At 44.2% G+C, this 17273-nt stretch overlaps 1 protein-coding gene across 1 annotated transcript in view; it reads left to right on the plus strand.

Annotated features, from left to right (window-relative positions):
• The window catches only part of LOC103777165 (dynein heavy chain 9, axonemal-like), a 54202-nt gene that overhangs the window by 14719 nt on the left and 22210 nt on the right, over positions 1-17273 (plus strand). The window contains exon 5 of the mRNA XM_008944707.1: positions 15981-16208. Coding sequence (XP_008942955.1) covers positions 15981-16208 — 228 coding nt within the window. The remainder of the gene's footprint in view (positions 1-15980; positions 16209-17273) is intronic.

A 17273-nucleotide genomic window follows, 5' to 3' on the forward strand; every position in this document is an offset into this window, starting at 1 on the left:
GGCTAAGCTGCTCAGCTCTAGAACCTGTCTCTCTAGCTCAGTTTGTGTTCCCATCTCCTTCCAAGCACTGGAGCTTCGTATAGAATGAGAAGGAGGGAGAGTAGCTGTCCCCTACTTTGACAGACAGGACTACCTTAGTCAAACATAACTCGTTTGGTCAGGGGACACCCAACTGAAATGAAACCATGCTCTAGACAAACTTTTTTTTTACAAAGTTGGACAAACCATTTTCAAAAGGCTGAAACTCTGACCTCTCCAGATAGTTAAAGTCAGCATCCAAACTCATCACAGCAGGAGTTAGTGGGTAAGGGTCCCACAAAAGATTCTCCTGTCATTTCAGTCATAGCTGGCTCATAGCAAATCTTTACTATATGCTAGCAGTTTATTTGGCAAAATCTTCCCTGCAAGGCTTTTGGTGACAAATACCTTTCAGACGGTTTCAGGAGTGTTGGTAGATCAGTTGCACAGGATCTGGAATGACACAGACAACTCAGTTTACAAAAGTGTCCCAGGCTTTGTGGATCATTGTATTAACAATGCCTTTCCTAGGAGGAAGGGCTGAGAGCCCTGGGGCTTTTCAGCCTGGAGAAGACTGAGAGGGAATGCTGATCAATATTTAAAGGGTGGGGGTCAAAAGAATGGGAACAGACTCTTTTCAGTGGTGCCCAACAACAGGACAAGGGGCAACAGGCAAAAACTGGAACCCAGGAGGTTCCATCAGAATAGGAGAAAATTCTTTGCTGTGAGTGTGGCAGAGCCTGGAGCAGGCTGCCCAGAGAGGCCGTGGAGTCTCCTTCTCTGAAGAGATTCCAAACCTGCCTGGGCATGGTCCTGAGTAGCCTGCTGTGGGTGAGCTGCTGGAGCAGAGGGGTCGGACGAGATGATCTCCAGAGGTCCCTTCCAACCCCACCCTACTGGGATTCTGTGAGACGACAGAGTAGATCTCAAAGAGGCATTTAGGGTCATTTTACCCAGGTTAATCCAACTCATTGTTTGGAAGCTATATGTCACCCATGGGACAGTTATACTTGGGCTTCCCATTTGCTTTTGAGCAGATAAAAACAACTGTTAGGTTCACTTCTGCTATTGACTGAACACCTCCTCAGCTCACATGGGGTAGAGCTCCTCTTCTATTCACTGAATTTTCTGTCTGATATCAACTCATACACATATTCTCCAAGACAAACGTGTTATGATCACCTAGGTGGCTTTTATGCATGTAGTTCATTACTGGTCCTTGACTGAAACCAGGAATAATGATAGTCGAGTGTTTTGAGGAATAACAAGTTGGGAAATTAGATTTGTGAAAATTGGTTGTTGAGGGATATTAAAACAGTTGGGAAGTCCTTATTGGATTGCAGAAGCAAGATCACTGTTGTGTTGGGAAGGGCTGCTGTCCTGGGACACATCCCTCCTCAGGTGTATTGACCAACCTGTGCTGCCTTCTGACATTTTAGGAGGAAAATAAAGAAACATCATCTGTGTCCCCTCTGGGAACTTAGACATTTTTCAACTCACTCTCAAAATGGAGATTTTAATGAATGACTAATTTTTTGAGAACAACAGAAAGCCACCCATTCATTCATTCCCATGGAAAGAAAACCACTGGCAAAGCCTGACTAGTGCAGTTTCCTGCTCCTCAAGGATCAGCATTGTCCTTGTCTCAGCTTTGCTGAGCTCCTGCCCCTTGCCATCACAGTGTCCATACTGATACTACCTGATGATACAGATGAGAGAATGAAGTCCATGGATAAAACTACTCTCTACAAATACTGATGGTCCAACTGTAAAGTAGGAGCCTCCTATGACAAAAGTGCAGTTGTCTGAAGGAGAACTTGTTACTCAAGGGCTGCAGAGACAAACCCCAGCACAAGCCCAGCAGCTGCTCTTTTCTAAACTGTTGACATTGAAGAACTGAAGCTGATCTGTGAGCTCCACAAAAATCCATTTGGAATTGGGTTCAGCCTGTGAGTCTCCTGAAAAACAGTTCATAGCTTTTGAGGGTTTTAAACCAGATCTTTCTAGTTGTACTAAGGGCACAGAATTTGGATCTGGTACTTTCATTTTAGGTAGGTACCATCATCTAAACACTTGACATTGAGCTTCCAACATCATTTGTCAAATGTAGTTTGAAGTGTTAACAACTGGTGGAACGGAGTCTGCTGTGGAGGTAGGACAACAATGAAAGAGCATCTTGAAAGACTGAAGAAAGTTTTACACAGATTTAGATTTATGTACTATTACAAAATCACATTTTTTCTCAAGACCCTTTTCGTGGCCAGGAGTATTTGGACTTGCCATTTAGGTAAGACCTTTTTGTAACTACGTTGTCCACAGAGTAGTAGAAGATTTAAGGAAAGGGCTGGACAATGCTTGGTGGCAGCTGTGAGACAGGTTACAGAGCAGGTCAAATCAAGGCTCACTCTTCTGGTGACCCTGTTTCCTGATAGAACTGATGAGTGGGACCATGAAGCTGCCACACCATACCTGGTTAACATGTTGACTGATCATTACAAGGTGGAAGCAGCGGTGCTGAAGCTGCGAGAGCAGTTTTTAGGTCTGTGTTCAGGGGAGTGGCAGCAGAGATGTCTGTACTGAAGGGCTTGGTGGATGAGGCATGTGAGTGAACCTGCATGTGGCTGCTGACTGACCCCACTCCTGAAAGTGTTCAAGTCCCATGAATGAGAGTCAGGTGCATGAAACATCTCCAGAAATCACAGCTCCGACATGACCCGTTTCCCTCTTGTGCACCAGTCAGTGTTTCTTGTAGTTTGGTGCTTTTTCATTTTTATTTTTTGAATCTTTATTTTTTCCCTCATTAACTTGCACTTCTTAACAAAAACGTTTTTGGGGGAGAAAACAGCAAATATTGTTTGGTTGGTTTTTAGTGATCCATCAATGCAGAATATTTGACTACTCCAGAATGTCTTAAAGAAAAGAAGAAGCAAAGAGAAAAAAAAAAAAAAGTAAGTTACAGAAGCCAACCTTTGGCCTTTAGGTTTCACGTTGACAAATTGACATCTTCTGCCTGAGAAAAGCTGTGCCAGAAACCTCTTGGCCAACTTTGTTGTTCTCCACATGGGCCACAGCTCTCTGCTGGTCCCCAGCAGGCAGTACCCTGCAAAAGTTTGGTCTCTGGTTAGGGCATACCCAGGTGGCTGCTAACAGCAGTTCAAATGGTCTTCATTTCCATGAAAAAGAAATTGAGATAAAGAGAAAAAACAGGTTTCTTTTCAGAAAAAAATGCAAATGGCAATAAATGCACGTATGATTAGCCCATCCCCTGTCTTAATGTTTTACTCAGGTTAGAAGAAAATTTTTATATAGTTTTTGTATTCTCATAAATAAGGTTGGGAGAAATGCAGGTCCTGTCAAGTCACAAGCTGTGGAATACTCTACAGGTCATTAAATCAAAGAACACATTTCCTCTTCAAGAGTTCTAAAATGCTCTGTGTTCCTTTTGCTCTGAGCAAACAAACTTTCTTCTTTTTTTTTCAAGAGATGAGGTGGAGTTACATTTCAGTGTTTGGCTAGTGGAAAGCAGCTCGTGTCACAAAGGCTAGTGGTGTATCATCTGAAAGGGAACAACGAGCTCTGGCAGGGAATGAAAAGCACGTACTGTCATGCAGGTTCACGGGACACTTTTCAGAGGGGTGGATGGGCAGAGCACAGCATCAGCTTTCTCACAAGGAGCATCTCTTGTAGTTTATGTGTAGAAGCCTAGAGGTCCTGCACAAAAGGCACATTCAATCAGGATGGAAACTGGCAATTCTCTCTCTCTTGGGTTTCTCTAAAATATGTGAGGGGTGCCCAGCAATCTGCACCCCCTGATAGAAACATGATCTGTGCAGATCCCAGCTAAATCGTACTGTCGTGTGTTGCCACCATCTCAGCACTTCAGCAGCACCTCTTGGGGCTCTCCAGAATGGACAGCCGTCACCTCTTGGGCCTTCTGTTGGCTCCTCTGTGTTGCCCACCTCCCCAGCTGTCTCTCTGGGGCTAGACAGATGGAGAAGTTGCCCAAACGAGGATGTTATCCTAGGACAGGGTGGTAGGGGAACACAGGGTTGTAGGAGGTTGGTGTTGCACATGAAAGAAGTTTCATACAGACACCAGGCACCACCTTCCTCTCCGCAGCCTTCCATTCATTGGAAGGGGTAGCATTCAATTTGAGAGTGGATAGAGCTAATTGCCAGTTTGTTACTCATGACAAGTTCTATAGCCTTGTAGGTAGGAAAGACCAAGGTAGCACAGCTAGGAGATGATCTGAGGGTGCAGCAAAGCTCTGCCCTCTGCAGCTGACATTGGATGGAAGCTTCCTGTGGTAAAGATCTTTCCCCCTTGTGTAAAAACCCCCACAAACAGTTAAGAGTCTGTCACCTCCTGTTGTGTGTCTGTGTTGGAAGATGAATAACAGCATCTTCCTAAGTTGCTCATTGTGATTCCCTGGTCTGTTCCTAGAATATTTTGGCTCTGAGTCTCAGTGCCGGCTCTCTTCGAAGGCTGAAAGACATGCTGTCCTTGAGGGCTGGCTGTTTGAGACACCCACACAAACAGGCTTTTCTTGAAAACAAGCTTTTATAAAAATAGAAGGAAAACCAGATCAAAGAACATGATGTGCTCAGCTCAGAGGGCCAGATAATCTGTATCCCAGAATGTTAAAACTCTGTTAGAAGAAAATACAAGTCCATTGCTAGTCTTTGTAAAGAATCTGTCAAATCAGAGGGTGCCGTCTGACAAGCAATTAACAAATTCTTTAGCATCTGTATTTAAAACAGTGGGAAATTACTGGAGCAAACAAATTAGGCTAAACTCAACAGCATACAAAGTTTCAGAACAAACTTTGAAGGACAAAATAAGTAAAGAATTGTTAAGTAGATGTGTCAAATGTAATAGGAATTTGCTAAAGATGGATTGGGTCTATTTGATACTCTGCACTGTGAAGGTAACTGAAGTTTTAGAGGAAATACAGCAGCTCTAATTGATGTGGACTGTCATAGAACTGCAGAGCTGGTGCCACACAGGAATGTATTAGGGAAGCTGCAGAAGCTGAATGTTGCTAGCAGAGCTCCTGAGGAACAGCCATGGTGCCAGACTTTCTTTAGACATGATCTTGGCTTGAAAAAATGAGTACTTATTAATGGCTTTGCACTGATGTTGAGAAGTGTTGTCAACAGAGAAGAAGATCAAAATTCAATACAGAGAGACTGGAGCAGCCTGTAGGTCTGGAGTTGTTGAAATGGGATGAAATGTAATAGAACAGTGCAAGGTCATGTGCTCAGGACTAATAACAAAGAAAAACAGAGCTGCTTCAGATGGGAGACGTTCCTGCAACGAAACCAGCAGGTATGAACTGGAAGTGGAAAGTTTTTTTGGCTGGCTAAGCAGTGAGGGTCCATGCTCCTCAGAGATGTGGTGGTGCAGCCCTAAATATTCTTAAGGGGATGTTTAATAAATTAATGCGTGGGGTCTTGTCATGGATGTTATTTCTTGTTTCCTGTCTTTCTTGCTGTCTTGACTTTGTAGACATTTCACATCATGGTGCATGCTGCTTTAACTGAGTGAAAATAGCTAATACTAGTGTGGGAACTCCTGGGAGTTCATGCAAACATTAGGCAAGGTGAGAACAGAACAAACTCGGTGTGTATGATGTGCCTGTTGTAAACTGGGAATAGTTGTAGGCACTGGAAGAGTGATTAATCTCACCTCCAGCCCCAGGTAGGAAGGGAAGGGTCTCTGCTGAAGGAGACTCTGGTCTTCTCTTCAGGCACGCTATAGGAAGAAGAGATAACCAACTGAGTCTATAAATGTCTCAACACATGAAGCCTAGGAGAAAAAAGATGTCCTGCCTAGGGTGTCCCTGTGGGTCTGGTACATTGGGCATCCTTGGTCCAGCGCTAGGGATTGTTCCGTCTCGAGAAGAGATGACTTGGGAATTTTATCAATCAACAACATTGGATGTTAGGGAGCAAAGACTAGATTCTTCTCAGTGGTGTCAAGTGACAGGACAAGGGGTGATGGGGACAACTTGAAATATAGAAAATTCCATTTAAACATAGGTGATTTTTTTTTTTTTTCCCATTAAAGTGGTCAAACACTGGAAGAAGTTGCCAGAGAGTTTATGGTGTCTCTATCCTCAGAGATATCCAAAATCCATCTACCATGATCCTGGGCAACCTGTGTTACCTGACCTGGCTTTGAGTAGAAGGTTAAGAATAGATGGTGCCCAGAGGTATCTCCAGCCTCAGTGATTCTGTGATCTCTACTTTCCCACTGCCAAGTTAGCCATGAGTATGGTTCCTCTGATGCGTGTAGTGTCCCTTGTGTAAGGAGGAAAGAGGTTTGCACATCAGGGAGCACTAAGCTACGAGCTCGTGTGAGCTGTGTCTGCTTGTTTTCCCTCTCTGGGCCTAACTGAAAGGTTTTTGCTATGACATTGACCATCACAATCACCAAATGATGTTTATCAGCCTAGTAGCAAAGAAACAGTGGAATTCATTTACATATTTACAGATGCATGTCGGAATGAACTGATGCAGGGAAAAGCTCAGACTTTAGATATTCCAAATTTAATTGTAGTCTTCATGCATTAGCCAAAATGTCACTTCTCTTTCTTTGTGATCAAGTTAATTTAATTTTTGAGCGTCTTTCCATTTTCATAGGTTGTTGCTTCGCTGAGTCAGGTTGGTGTACTAAATTGAATAACAGTGAGCTCCTAGAGCAAAATTGTGAGATTCAGACGCTGGCAGAGCCCTTCTTACTGCATTGTCAATACAGTGGAAGCTTTTTCTGTGCATTGCACAGCTAGCCCTGGCTACAAGCAAAAGAGCTTTATTGTCCTGTGTGAGACAGATTGGCCATTCAAGGCACACATAAGCATATGGCACTAAGCCTCTGCTTCAGTAAAAAAGAGGCTCATTTTCCTTCCAGCCACAGTATCTTTTCATTCCTAGATATATATATTAAAGGAGAAATACCCACTCTACCGTCTTCATGGTTTTTGGTTAACACTCTGATGGAGAAAGGTATTTGATTTCCAACAACTGTTTTGCTTCCTGCTTCATGTCACAACAGCCATTCCCAAATGTTTTTTTTTTCCAATTGCAAATCCACTTACAGACTGGCAAGTAATCAAATTGATCTGGGATGGAATTTTGTTTCTGTTGGGCTTTCAATACCGTTGTAACTAGTGCAGTCAGTTTGGTTGTACAACTGCTCTGGAAAACTCTGTTTTGGGACATATTTTGAGCTAAAACAGAAATGTAATGGAGTCCTCCCTAAAAATCAAGTTTATTTTCCTCCATATCTTGAGATGAATCAAGCAATGCTCCTCTGCTGTGCATTTCATCCCCTCATCACTACCTACCTTTGCAATTAGACATCTCATATATCACCCATCATGTTTTGGAGCGTAAAACAGGTCAATAATGTAGAAAGGGGCAATTGTGAACTAATCAGCACAGAAATAGCCTGAAGCACCTTTTCTTTAGTATCATCAACATTTAAGTATAAAGCATATAGTATTAAAGTATATCTATGCTAAAAGAACATGCAAAATACATTGTACTTCATTCCAAAAATTGTCTTAAAACCACTCAGATGCTTGCTGTTCTCCTGGCAGTGCTGCAAAGATTTCAGGCCAGTGTTCTTTGGGTTTTTACTTCTTTTCCCTTTGCCCTCTTGCATCTGCCTTCTGTCTACCTTGACCAGTGAAAGGGCCATAGAATGTATTTTGCTCAGTTTCTAGCAGAGGAGGGCTGGGTTCTCATTTGGAGGAGGGACCATAGCAGACATGGGTATACACAAATCTTGAGAGCAGTGAAGTTGCTGCAGCACAGCTTTAGTATGGGGACAGTGGTGGCCCAGCCAAGATCCTGAGTGCTAACAGAGATGTAAAGCACCCTCTGATGCTTGTCCTGACTCCACTCTGCACTGCTGGTACTTACAGGGTTAGACCAGTGCTGCTTCTGTGTCTGTATTGGTGAAATGACATTGCAAATTGTGGAGGAGACACATCCACAGAGGATAGGACTAGATGGATAATTTTTAGTGCAGCACAAGGCAGAGTGGTGCCATCATGCCCTTAACTGCTTAGTGGCTATGGGGGTGGACAGAGAAGTGACACTTCACAGATGCCAGAGCTGCTTAGTTTGGCCCAGCCCGAGTAAGATGGTAGGGAACTTCAGAGGGCCCAGGAGCACAACAGGAACAGTATGTTCAGAGGTGAGGCTGAAGGGTAACAAATCAACTGTACTTGTTCTTACATGCTGTAATCCTCCCCCTGACTGTGTGGAGAGGCTTGCTGGGGGTTAAGGGCTCCAGACAGGGCTCAGATAGTGCTGACAGCAAGGATCAAACATGTCTTTCCCCATCGTGACCATGAGGTGAGGTCTGAAAAAGCTGCTGCTGAAATCCAAGCACTTCAGACAGGTGACAATGTGATGTTACTGCCTGCCAAGTGGGGCACCTTTGCTAAGCTGGCTGCTGTGATTTCTCCGCTAGATGAAAGCACATGCCAGAGACAGGGTAAAAAAACTCTGGTGCTTCCAGATCTTAGTGGTTGCCTTTCTCCATTCTGAGAAGCAATGAGGAACACAAGTTTGTCGCTCAGAAACAGCTTGGTCTCACAGATATATGAGCAGGTGCTGGTGGTAGGGTCTGTGTTCATCCATTTTGGTCTTGGAGTCCTGTAGTAGCATTCCCAGGACTGTAGGGTGCCTGTGGAATGATGGAGCTGCTTCTGAGCATGTGTGGCATCTTCTCATGGGATGAAACCTCACACTACCTTTGACAGGGCATGGCCAAAGGAAGACTTTCTCTGCAGTGCCTCCTCCCTGTCCTTTACCATTCTCAGACACGATGCAGTGAGTGTTACAGTGTTGGGCTGTCTCTGGACTGCAAAGCTCAGCTTGTGGATTTAGTGTAAAAACAGTGACTATTTTCTGAGGGCATCTCGCAAGAGAATGAGACTTTGTGAAAACAACTAATTCTCCTTGCTCCGGGACGTGACTGGTGATACGGCTTGCAGGAGAGAACCAGTTCCAGCAATGTGAAGGGTCTCCAGTCACTACCAGCAAAGTTGTGGAGCGTGTGCCGGTTAATGTGGTGCTATTTCTGATGGTTACCATAGTGACGCTTGCATCCTCTGATATATGTTCTGCCTTGTGAAGTACAAGCACACAGAGGTGCTTAGAAGTGCTTTCTTCCCAAACAAAAACCTCTGGTGCTCCCATGTTCCTGCACATGCAGCCCAGCCCAACTCTTGCCCCAGCTGGACCTCCAGTACCTGCTGCCAGTCACTCGGACTCCGGAACGCGAAGTGTGGAACTAACGCTGTGGTGATGGTCAGTGTGCATGGGGAGATAGTTCACATTTCTCTTTTGCCTTCTTTTTAGCAGGATTTGGCCCCCACCCTCCATTCATAAAGCAAGTTAATGAATTTGGGACCTTTGCCTATTTCTGTCCATGACACAGACCTAGACAGGAGCTGTGAAAGAACGGGGATGGCAGGGAGATGTCTTTTACCCTTGCCCAACAGCAAATCTTACTAAGAAAAACTGTAGTAAATGTGAAAAAAATTGCTGTGTCCTGGTTAAATATGTCTTCAAGGGGTCTTGTGCAACAAGGAGGATGTAAAAATTGGGAAACCTTATTGCAGCCTTTCAGTCCTTAAAGAGGCCGATCAGAAAGATGGGAACAGAGTCCTTGGCAGGGTCTGCTACAGCAGGACAAGGGGTGATGATTTGAAACTAAAAGAGGGAGATTTAGACTAGATAGGAAGAAGAAATTTTTGACACTGAAGCTGGTGAGCCCCTGTTCCATGCTGCCCAGAGAGGTGGTCGCTGCCCCATCCCTGGAAGCATTCCAGGTGAGGTTGGATGACGCTCTGAGCAACCTGCTCTAGTTGGGGATGTCCCTGCTCCCTGCAGTTGGAGTAGATGACCATGAAAGGTCGTCTCCCACCCAAACTAGTCTGTGATTTTATGAAAACTGGTGCAGTGTGGTTTAGGGACATAGTATCACGAATGCATGAAGCCCTGGGCCAAAGGAAGGTGGACAGGCTGGACTGTGCTCTTTCCCCTGAATAAGATCTAGAAGTAGCCCATGAAATTGGAGGGAGGGAGGGAGGTTTTAAACCAAGCAGGTGGTTCTTCAATCAACATGTCGCTGAGCTGTGACTGGTGTTAATGCAGCATTGTCTGTGTCGTGTCATTATTGATAACTGACATATCATTCAATTATTAAGACTGCCTAAATTGTCATTAGTCATATTCTCTCACGATTGCTATCTGACTGCTGAGAACTAATTCGCAAATTTTCCTTCAAACCCACAAATCCCCTCCACAGCATCTGTCTGGCTTTTACAGACATATTCATTTGATGAAATCATAAACTCTTAGTACCAACCCATGTTTTGCTGCCTCTGTTCCTCTTTCCATCCCTTGTATCACAAAAGGATAGTGTATAAATGGACTCAATTATCATTAGAATAGAAATATTCCTAAAGTCAGCTGTTAGAAGGCAGTGATAGTGACAAATCATGATCATTGGTGTCATGTCAATACAAGAAAAATCATTTTTTCAGCCATCTAACACCACAAAAGCAAATGTAGGAAGAAACTACCAATTAAAGACGAAAATACTGAAGGTCAGGTATGTAGACTATGTTTAAGCTGATACTTAATGCAGTTTTTCTTCTGTTATTCTGTTGAGCTCTCTATTTGAAACACTTTGGTTGCATGTTTTGGTCCACTCCTACTTTATTATTGGACTCGTGTCTTTAGAGTGAGTTGTTTGCTCGGACCCTGGGGATTACATCTCTTGAAATCCTAAATCCCTGGTGCATCAGCAGTCAGATATAACTGCATTTTGTTTACTGCTCCTCACACAGCCATTGTTTATGACAAAGCAATGCTTCCCCAAAACATGGTGCCTTTACTCAGGCACCGCCTTGTCTTCTACCAAACCCCAAACTCCATTTCATCCATGTAATGTGAGCACAACCCTAAATCCTTTCAGGGCAGGAGATTGAATTTATGCAGTTCTGAATAAGAAATGTTGTTCCCAGCCAGGTGAATCAAATTTGGGACAACAGAGCTGGAGAGTGCAAGGTGTCCATGGCTTCCCAAACAATAATTCTCTTGACTCTTGTTTCTGAGGCAGCTGTCATCTCAGAGATGGAGGCTTGGCCTTTGGCAGGAGTCATCTGACAATTTATTTCACTGAGGGCACCAAGACAGCCCATAAAATCTTGTGCAGAAAAAGGCAATACTGAAGTTACCAAGCAGCAGAGAATGTGGTATTTACACCTAAAACACAGATGTCTTGGGCAATGAGACAGAGGTATGGAAGCTTTTACTGACTTCTTGCTATGCTTTGTACCTAGCCTCATAGAGGGTAAGAAAATGGAAATAGTTAAGTCTGCATTTTTAAAAGACATTACAGTCTTGAAATGCAGTTCACAGAATCAGAGAATCATAGAAGAAGGGACCTCTAAAGTCCATCTAGTCCAACCCCCCTACACTAACCTGGGACATCTCTAATGAGGTCAGGCTGCTCAGGGCCCTATCAAGCCTGACCTTGAATGTCTCCAGGGATGGGGCCTCCACCAACTCTCTGGGTAACCTGTTCCACAGATCATCCAGCTTCATGTTAAAGAACTTTTTCCTAATGTCTAACCTAAATCTACCCTTCCTGGCTTAAAACCATTACCCCCTGTTCTGTCCAGCTGCACTCTTGCTGTGTTTTTTTCTGATACTTGTGAAGACAGTGAGAGTCATCTGCCTCCTGTATCACTAGAAGGCTTCTGAAAGCACCACTCACCCTCTTTCAATTCAAGTCCTTGTGATAGAAACAACTCCATCTGACCTGGTCATCACAGCCCCCTTTTCCAGGCCATAGGGAGAGCTGGGCACTTTCACCAGGGTGACCCATCGGGTGTACTGCACACATCTGTTCTAGGATAAGGTGATTTGGCCTTCTCCATGACTCTCCAGTGGGATGACTAGTTCAGGTCTCTGTGCTCAGACAAACCCATATCCAGTAGCCTTGGAAGCTGTTATGGATCCAGAGGTGCAAAGCCATTGTTGAAGGCATTGGTACTGAAGTTGTGCTTGTGCAACCAAGAAGAGACTAGAACTCTTGACAGGTGACACTTGAGAGGGGAGTTACCCTCTGAAGGAGGTGAGCGTGCCTGCTAGTCCAGCTGCTTGCAGAGGCTGGGTGGCATTGTTTGCAGAGCCAAGACTCAGATCTACATACATTGCTGTCACTAGTAGGAACCCAGAAGTCCCTCTTCACCATGATAAATACATAGGGGGAAAAAAAAGTATAGTTGAGATACCAAATGCAAACCTACTAATCCTTAGCAGGATCCCTCTGCAAAAGTGAGAGGTGACACTGATTTTTGCACCCAGGACTTGGCAAGGACACGGCAGTGTGCAAGGGCAGTCACAGATGTTTGAAGGGGGGCTGTTTGTGGATGTGACTCAGCTTTTAGTCTCTTCTCTCCTGATGCAACCCAGCTCTGGAGTTGAGTTGTATCACTCTGGAGAGGTGTATCACCACCTAGGGCCATCTCCAAGTGCTGACCCATCCCTCCAGCATTGCAGGTGTTGCTAGAAGCCTGTGGCAGCAGCCACCACTCTGTCCCAAGCCATGCCTAAAGGACCTCAGCTTTTCCTGTTCTATACCCGTTTCTCTTCTTCTCCAGTCCTGGCTGAGATCTCTCCACAAGTAGCTCGTGAAAGGCACCTGAAACCTTCAACAGAAAGGTTTCTGTGTTCTCATGAGGGAGCTCCCTTGGTGTTGCTGTGTGGCATGTCTATAAAAGCACTGAGGCACTGCCAGCCCGGTTCCCTGCACATCCCAAATCTGCAGGAAGGGCTGTGCAAACAGTGCCAGTGTGCAGTGATGTTTCTCCCCTTGGATCTAAACTCAGCTTCATTCTGTGATTCTTTCAACTTCCACAAAATCCTGAGACAATAAATCCACCATTTAGTTATGTGTTGTGTGAAAATGTACAGTCTGCTCTACACATCCCTTCATTCTTGTTCTTCACTCACCCCCTCCATCTCAATCTCCTCTCCCTCCAAATTCATAGAATCATAGAATGTTTGGGTTGGAAGGGACCTCCAAAGGTCATCTAGTTCAGCCCCCCTGCGACAAGCAGGGCCATCAACCAGGTCAAGCTGCTCAGAGCTGAGTTGCTGAGTCCGTATCAATTTAATGTCTTCTTCTGCAGAAGCTAGATCCTTCTGGGGACAAAGCAATGAGAACTGGGTATTGTTTTCAAGATGAAGGCCCACCATGGTTTTATGGAGTGACATAATGATGTTTGCACCTTTATTTTCTGTTCCTTTGCTGACATTTGATTGCTTTCACATTGTTAAGCATTGAATTGTTATTTGCAGGAAATAACTGTAAGACTCTGCGATCTCTTCCCTGAGTGGTAATAGCTAATTCTGAACCCATCATTGTTTGTATCTATAACTTAGGTTGTTTTCTGTGTGCATCACTTTGCATCTATCAACACTGAATTTCTTCTGCCATATCATTGCCAGCCATTTAGAATGATGACACACTTCTGCAGTTCTTTACCACCAGGTTTTATTTTCAGTACTTGAAATTACTTCATCTTATGACTAATTTTGTCAGCTCAGTAATCATTTGTGCTTTCAGGTGGTTTTTGAATACGGTGAGCAGCTCAAACCCCATCAGTAGCTTCCCACCTCCTGTTGCCTGTGTCTTAAATGGTTGTTAGCTTAAGAGACTTTTCATTTTATCTATAATAATACTGGTAACTGAAAGATAAACAGCTGATACTGATGAAAATCCAGGCATGGAGATACACTGCCCCCATGGAGGTAACTGCTCCACCATCCAGAGCAATGCTTGAAGCTGGTGTGGTGAGCTGCCTCTTGGAGCTCACCTTTCTAGAACTTCAAAAGGAGTCTATGGTGACAAGTGCATATTTGGATATTCCCCTATGAGCTATCTAAAATGGGTTCTAGATTCTTAGAAATTTTAGATTTCTGGTTTTCTCCAACTCATACTGTTTGTGTGTTAATTCATGGTTTATTCGACTCCCTGCCAGTTTGCCCAGTGCATACCGAGGAATAAAGCAGCACTTCCATAGCTGAGCTTCTTTAGGGTAGATGCCATCTGGTCCTAGTAAATTGTTTTTATTAGTTTATCCTTTTTTTTCTGAAAAACTCTTCATCTGCTGCTTAGTTTTAAGTCTTTCCAATGATTAAGGGATTGGAGCATCTGTCACATAAGGAAAGACTGAGAGAACTCAGATTATTTAACCTCAAAAAGTGATGGCTCAGAGGGTTTTACCAGTGTATTTAAATACTTTGTGAGAGGGGGAGTACAGGAGATGGAGCCAGACTTCATAGTGGTGTCCAGTGCAAGAGGAAGAGACAATGGGCACAAATTGAAATTCGGATTTCCCTTAGACATTTTGTTTTGTTCTATTCTGTTCATTTCATTTCATTTCATTTCATTTCATTTCATTTCATTTCATTTCATTTCATTTCATTTCATTTCATTTCATTTTCATATTTTACTGTGAGAGTGCTTGAACACTGGCACATGCTGCCCAGATAGGTTGTGGAGGCTTCAGGCTTGGTATTCAACCCAAAAACCCAACTGGATACAGTTCAATACCTGTTCTAGCTGACCCTGCTTTGAGCAGGAGGGTTGGATGGATTATCTCCAGAGGTGTCTGGAGCCTCAGGAGTTGCATGCTACCACTGTGTCACACAGGCTGTAACAGTGAGACCCTCCCCAAGCTCTGCAGTGAATATTCCTGCGAATATCAGCTGGTTTGTGGTCATCTTGCCTTTCTTGGGCATTCCCTGTACACCTTGGTCATCTTTTAGCTATATAAGCTCTCTGGCAGATTTCTAGTTTCTGGAAAAGGCTTTATTAATGTTTTTTATTGTTTTCAGAATATTGTTTCTTAAAACATTTTTTCACCTTACTGTGACTGGATTTTGTGCTTTTTTCCCTTTTTTTCTCATTTGGACACAATTTCCACTTCCTGAAGAATGTAATTTTACTCCTAATAGTCTCCATTACTGTGCTATTTAACTGCAACATCTCCTTTCTGGTCCTTTTTATAGGTGATATAGATTTATTCTAAGCCTCTAATATGGTTCCTTTATGTCATTTCCTTGCCACCTCCAAGCAGTTTATCTTTGTGGCGGCTGCTTTTAATTTAAGTTGAACAAGTTCCTTGTCCTGTCTTTGGATGAGATAAATCACCTTCCAGAGTGCCCGTTAACACACTCTGCTTGGATTGCACACCTAACTTTAAAATTAGGGTAGTCTTACCCCATGAATCCCTGCTCTATGTGACCTGCCCCATTTCTAATATTAAAAAAAAAAAGCTATTTTCTTGCCTGGAAACTACAACACTGCATAGTACTCTTGCTGAAGAACTAAGGCTTGTCTTCATCCATTTCACCATCTCTGCATAATACTGCTTCATTTTCTGACAGATATGTCTAATTAGTTGCATGAATAAATAAATATTTTATGTTAAAAGTCTTTGTAAAACCACCTGCTTGATTTTTTTTTCCCCCCAGTAACTGAGATTGAGGGTCCTCAGTGTTATTCTGTTAAAAATGAATGAACATTTTCATTTGAGTTTGGTAGATGTGGGGAAATTACTTTATCAGCCATGTATTAGTGTAACAAAAAGGAGAGTGTTGTCACTGAGAACCCAAACAACCCAACATTTGCTTCATTGCTGGTGATTTATCATGATTTTTTTTTTTTAATTTCAAAGCATACTTGATGTGACTGGATATTTGGGGCAGTGAATTGCATGCAGGCACTACTGGGACAAGTACCAAATTCTAGAGCATAGCCTTGGTGGGTGCTGTTCATTGGTGTGGTGGATGCGGTGCCTGCTCAGCACGGGTGTAAATGGAGGGGAGCTGATGAAGCCTTGTCCCCTTTGTCCCTGACAGAACATCCACCTGGTGGCCAAGTGGTTGAGTTCTCTGGAGAAGAGGCTGGAGCAGCACAGTGAGGGCAGCCACCAGGATTTCCGTGTCTTCATCAGCGCAGAGCCAGCACCCTCCCCTGAGAGCCACATCATTCCCCAGGGCATCCTGGAGAACTCCATCAAAATCACCAACGAGGCCCCGACGGGGATGCACGCAAACCTGCACAAAGCCCTTGACAGCTTCAGCCAGGTAAGAGCATGGTGGGGCTCGCTCCAGCAGCTCTCCAGCAGCTTGGCTTGGAGCTGCTGGGGACCCGTGCAGCGTGTGGTGTGGGTGGACTTGGCTGCTCCCTGCAGCAGACCTGTGAGTCCTTTTGCATCATGTAGTCTCCGGGTCCAACAACCCCCTCCTCACTTCTCCAGGAGCTACGCACAGCTCTCTTTTTCCCAAGAGAGGACTCGAGTAATCCTGAATGGTCTCTTTCTTGTGGAAGGCCACAGGATACTAGACACCAGCCAGTTTTAATAATTTTCTCACCAACGTATGATCGTTAGATAGGCTATTTTGGTACAGAATCAAACTTAAGACTGAAACATTTGGGAGACTTGTTTCAACTTGATTTGTGTCTGTGTCCCTCCTTTTTGGCCTGGTGAGTGACATATTCCATCTAACATCCAAAGCCATGGAGAGGGAAACAGGTTAAACCTTGCTTTTTTGCCCTCTGGGGGCAAACACCCAGGGTTAGAGGTTCAGAACTGTTGATGAAGTCACATCCCACATCACTCCTCAGAGCAGCGTAGGGACACTTGGTGTTGTGTGCCCGAGGCCACTCAGCTCAAAACCTTGCTGGTATTGGAAGTGTTGCAAATTAGAGCTGAAATCTCCCAGCAGGGAGGACTTGCTTTGCCAGCCAGGGGTAAAGTAGGTCATCTTCAGCACTGCTGCCCACAAGAACAGCTGATGGCAGGTTGTTCATTGCATCTATTGCGTGCTGACCACACACCCACGGTCCTGCTACAGCAGGCACCATCCCTGCTCTTTGTTGATGGACGTGCAGGCAAGTTTCTTGTTCAGGGCACACAAAAGCAAAGTGTGTGGAGATGACAGGAAATATTCTTTCCTTGGTGCTGCAGAGGATATGGATCACAGAATCATAGAATGTTAGGGGTTGAAAGGGACTTCTAGAGATCATCTAGTCCAAAGCAGGATCACCTAGGGCAGCCCGTACAGGAATGCATCCAGGTGGGTTTTGAAAGTCTCCAGAGAAGGAGACCCCACAACCTCTCTGGGCAGCCTGTTCCAGTCCTCCATCAC

Source organism: Merops nubicus, unplaced genomic scaffold (assembly GCF_000691845.1).
Source record: "Merops nubicus isolate BGI_N331 unplaced genomic scaffold, ASM69184v1 scaffold8537, whole genome shotgun sequence".
Lineage (NCBI taxonomy): Eukaryota > Metazoa > Chordata > Aves > Coraciiformes > Meropidae > Merops > Merops nubicus.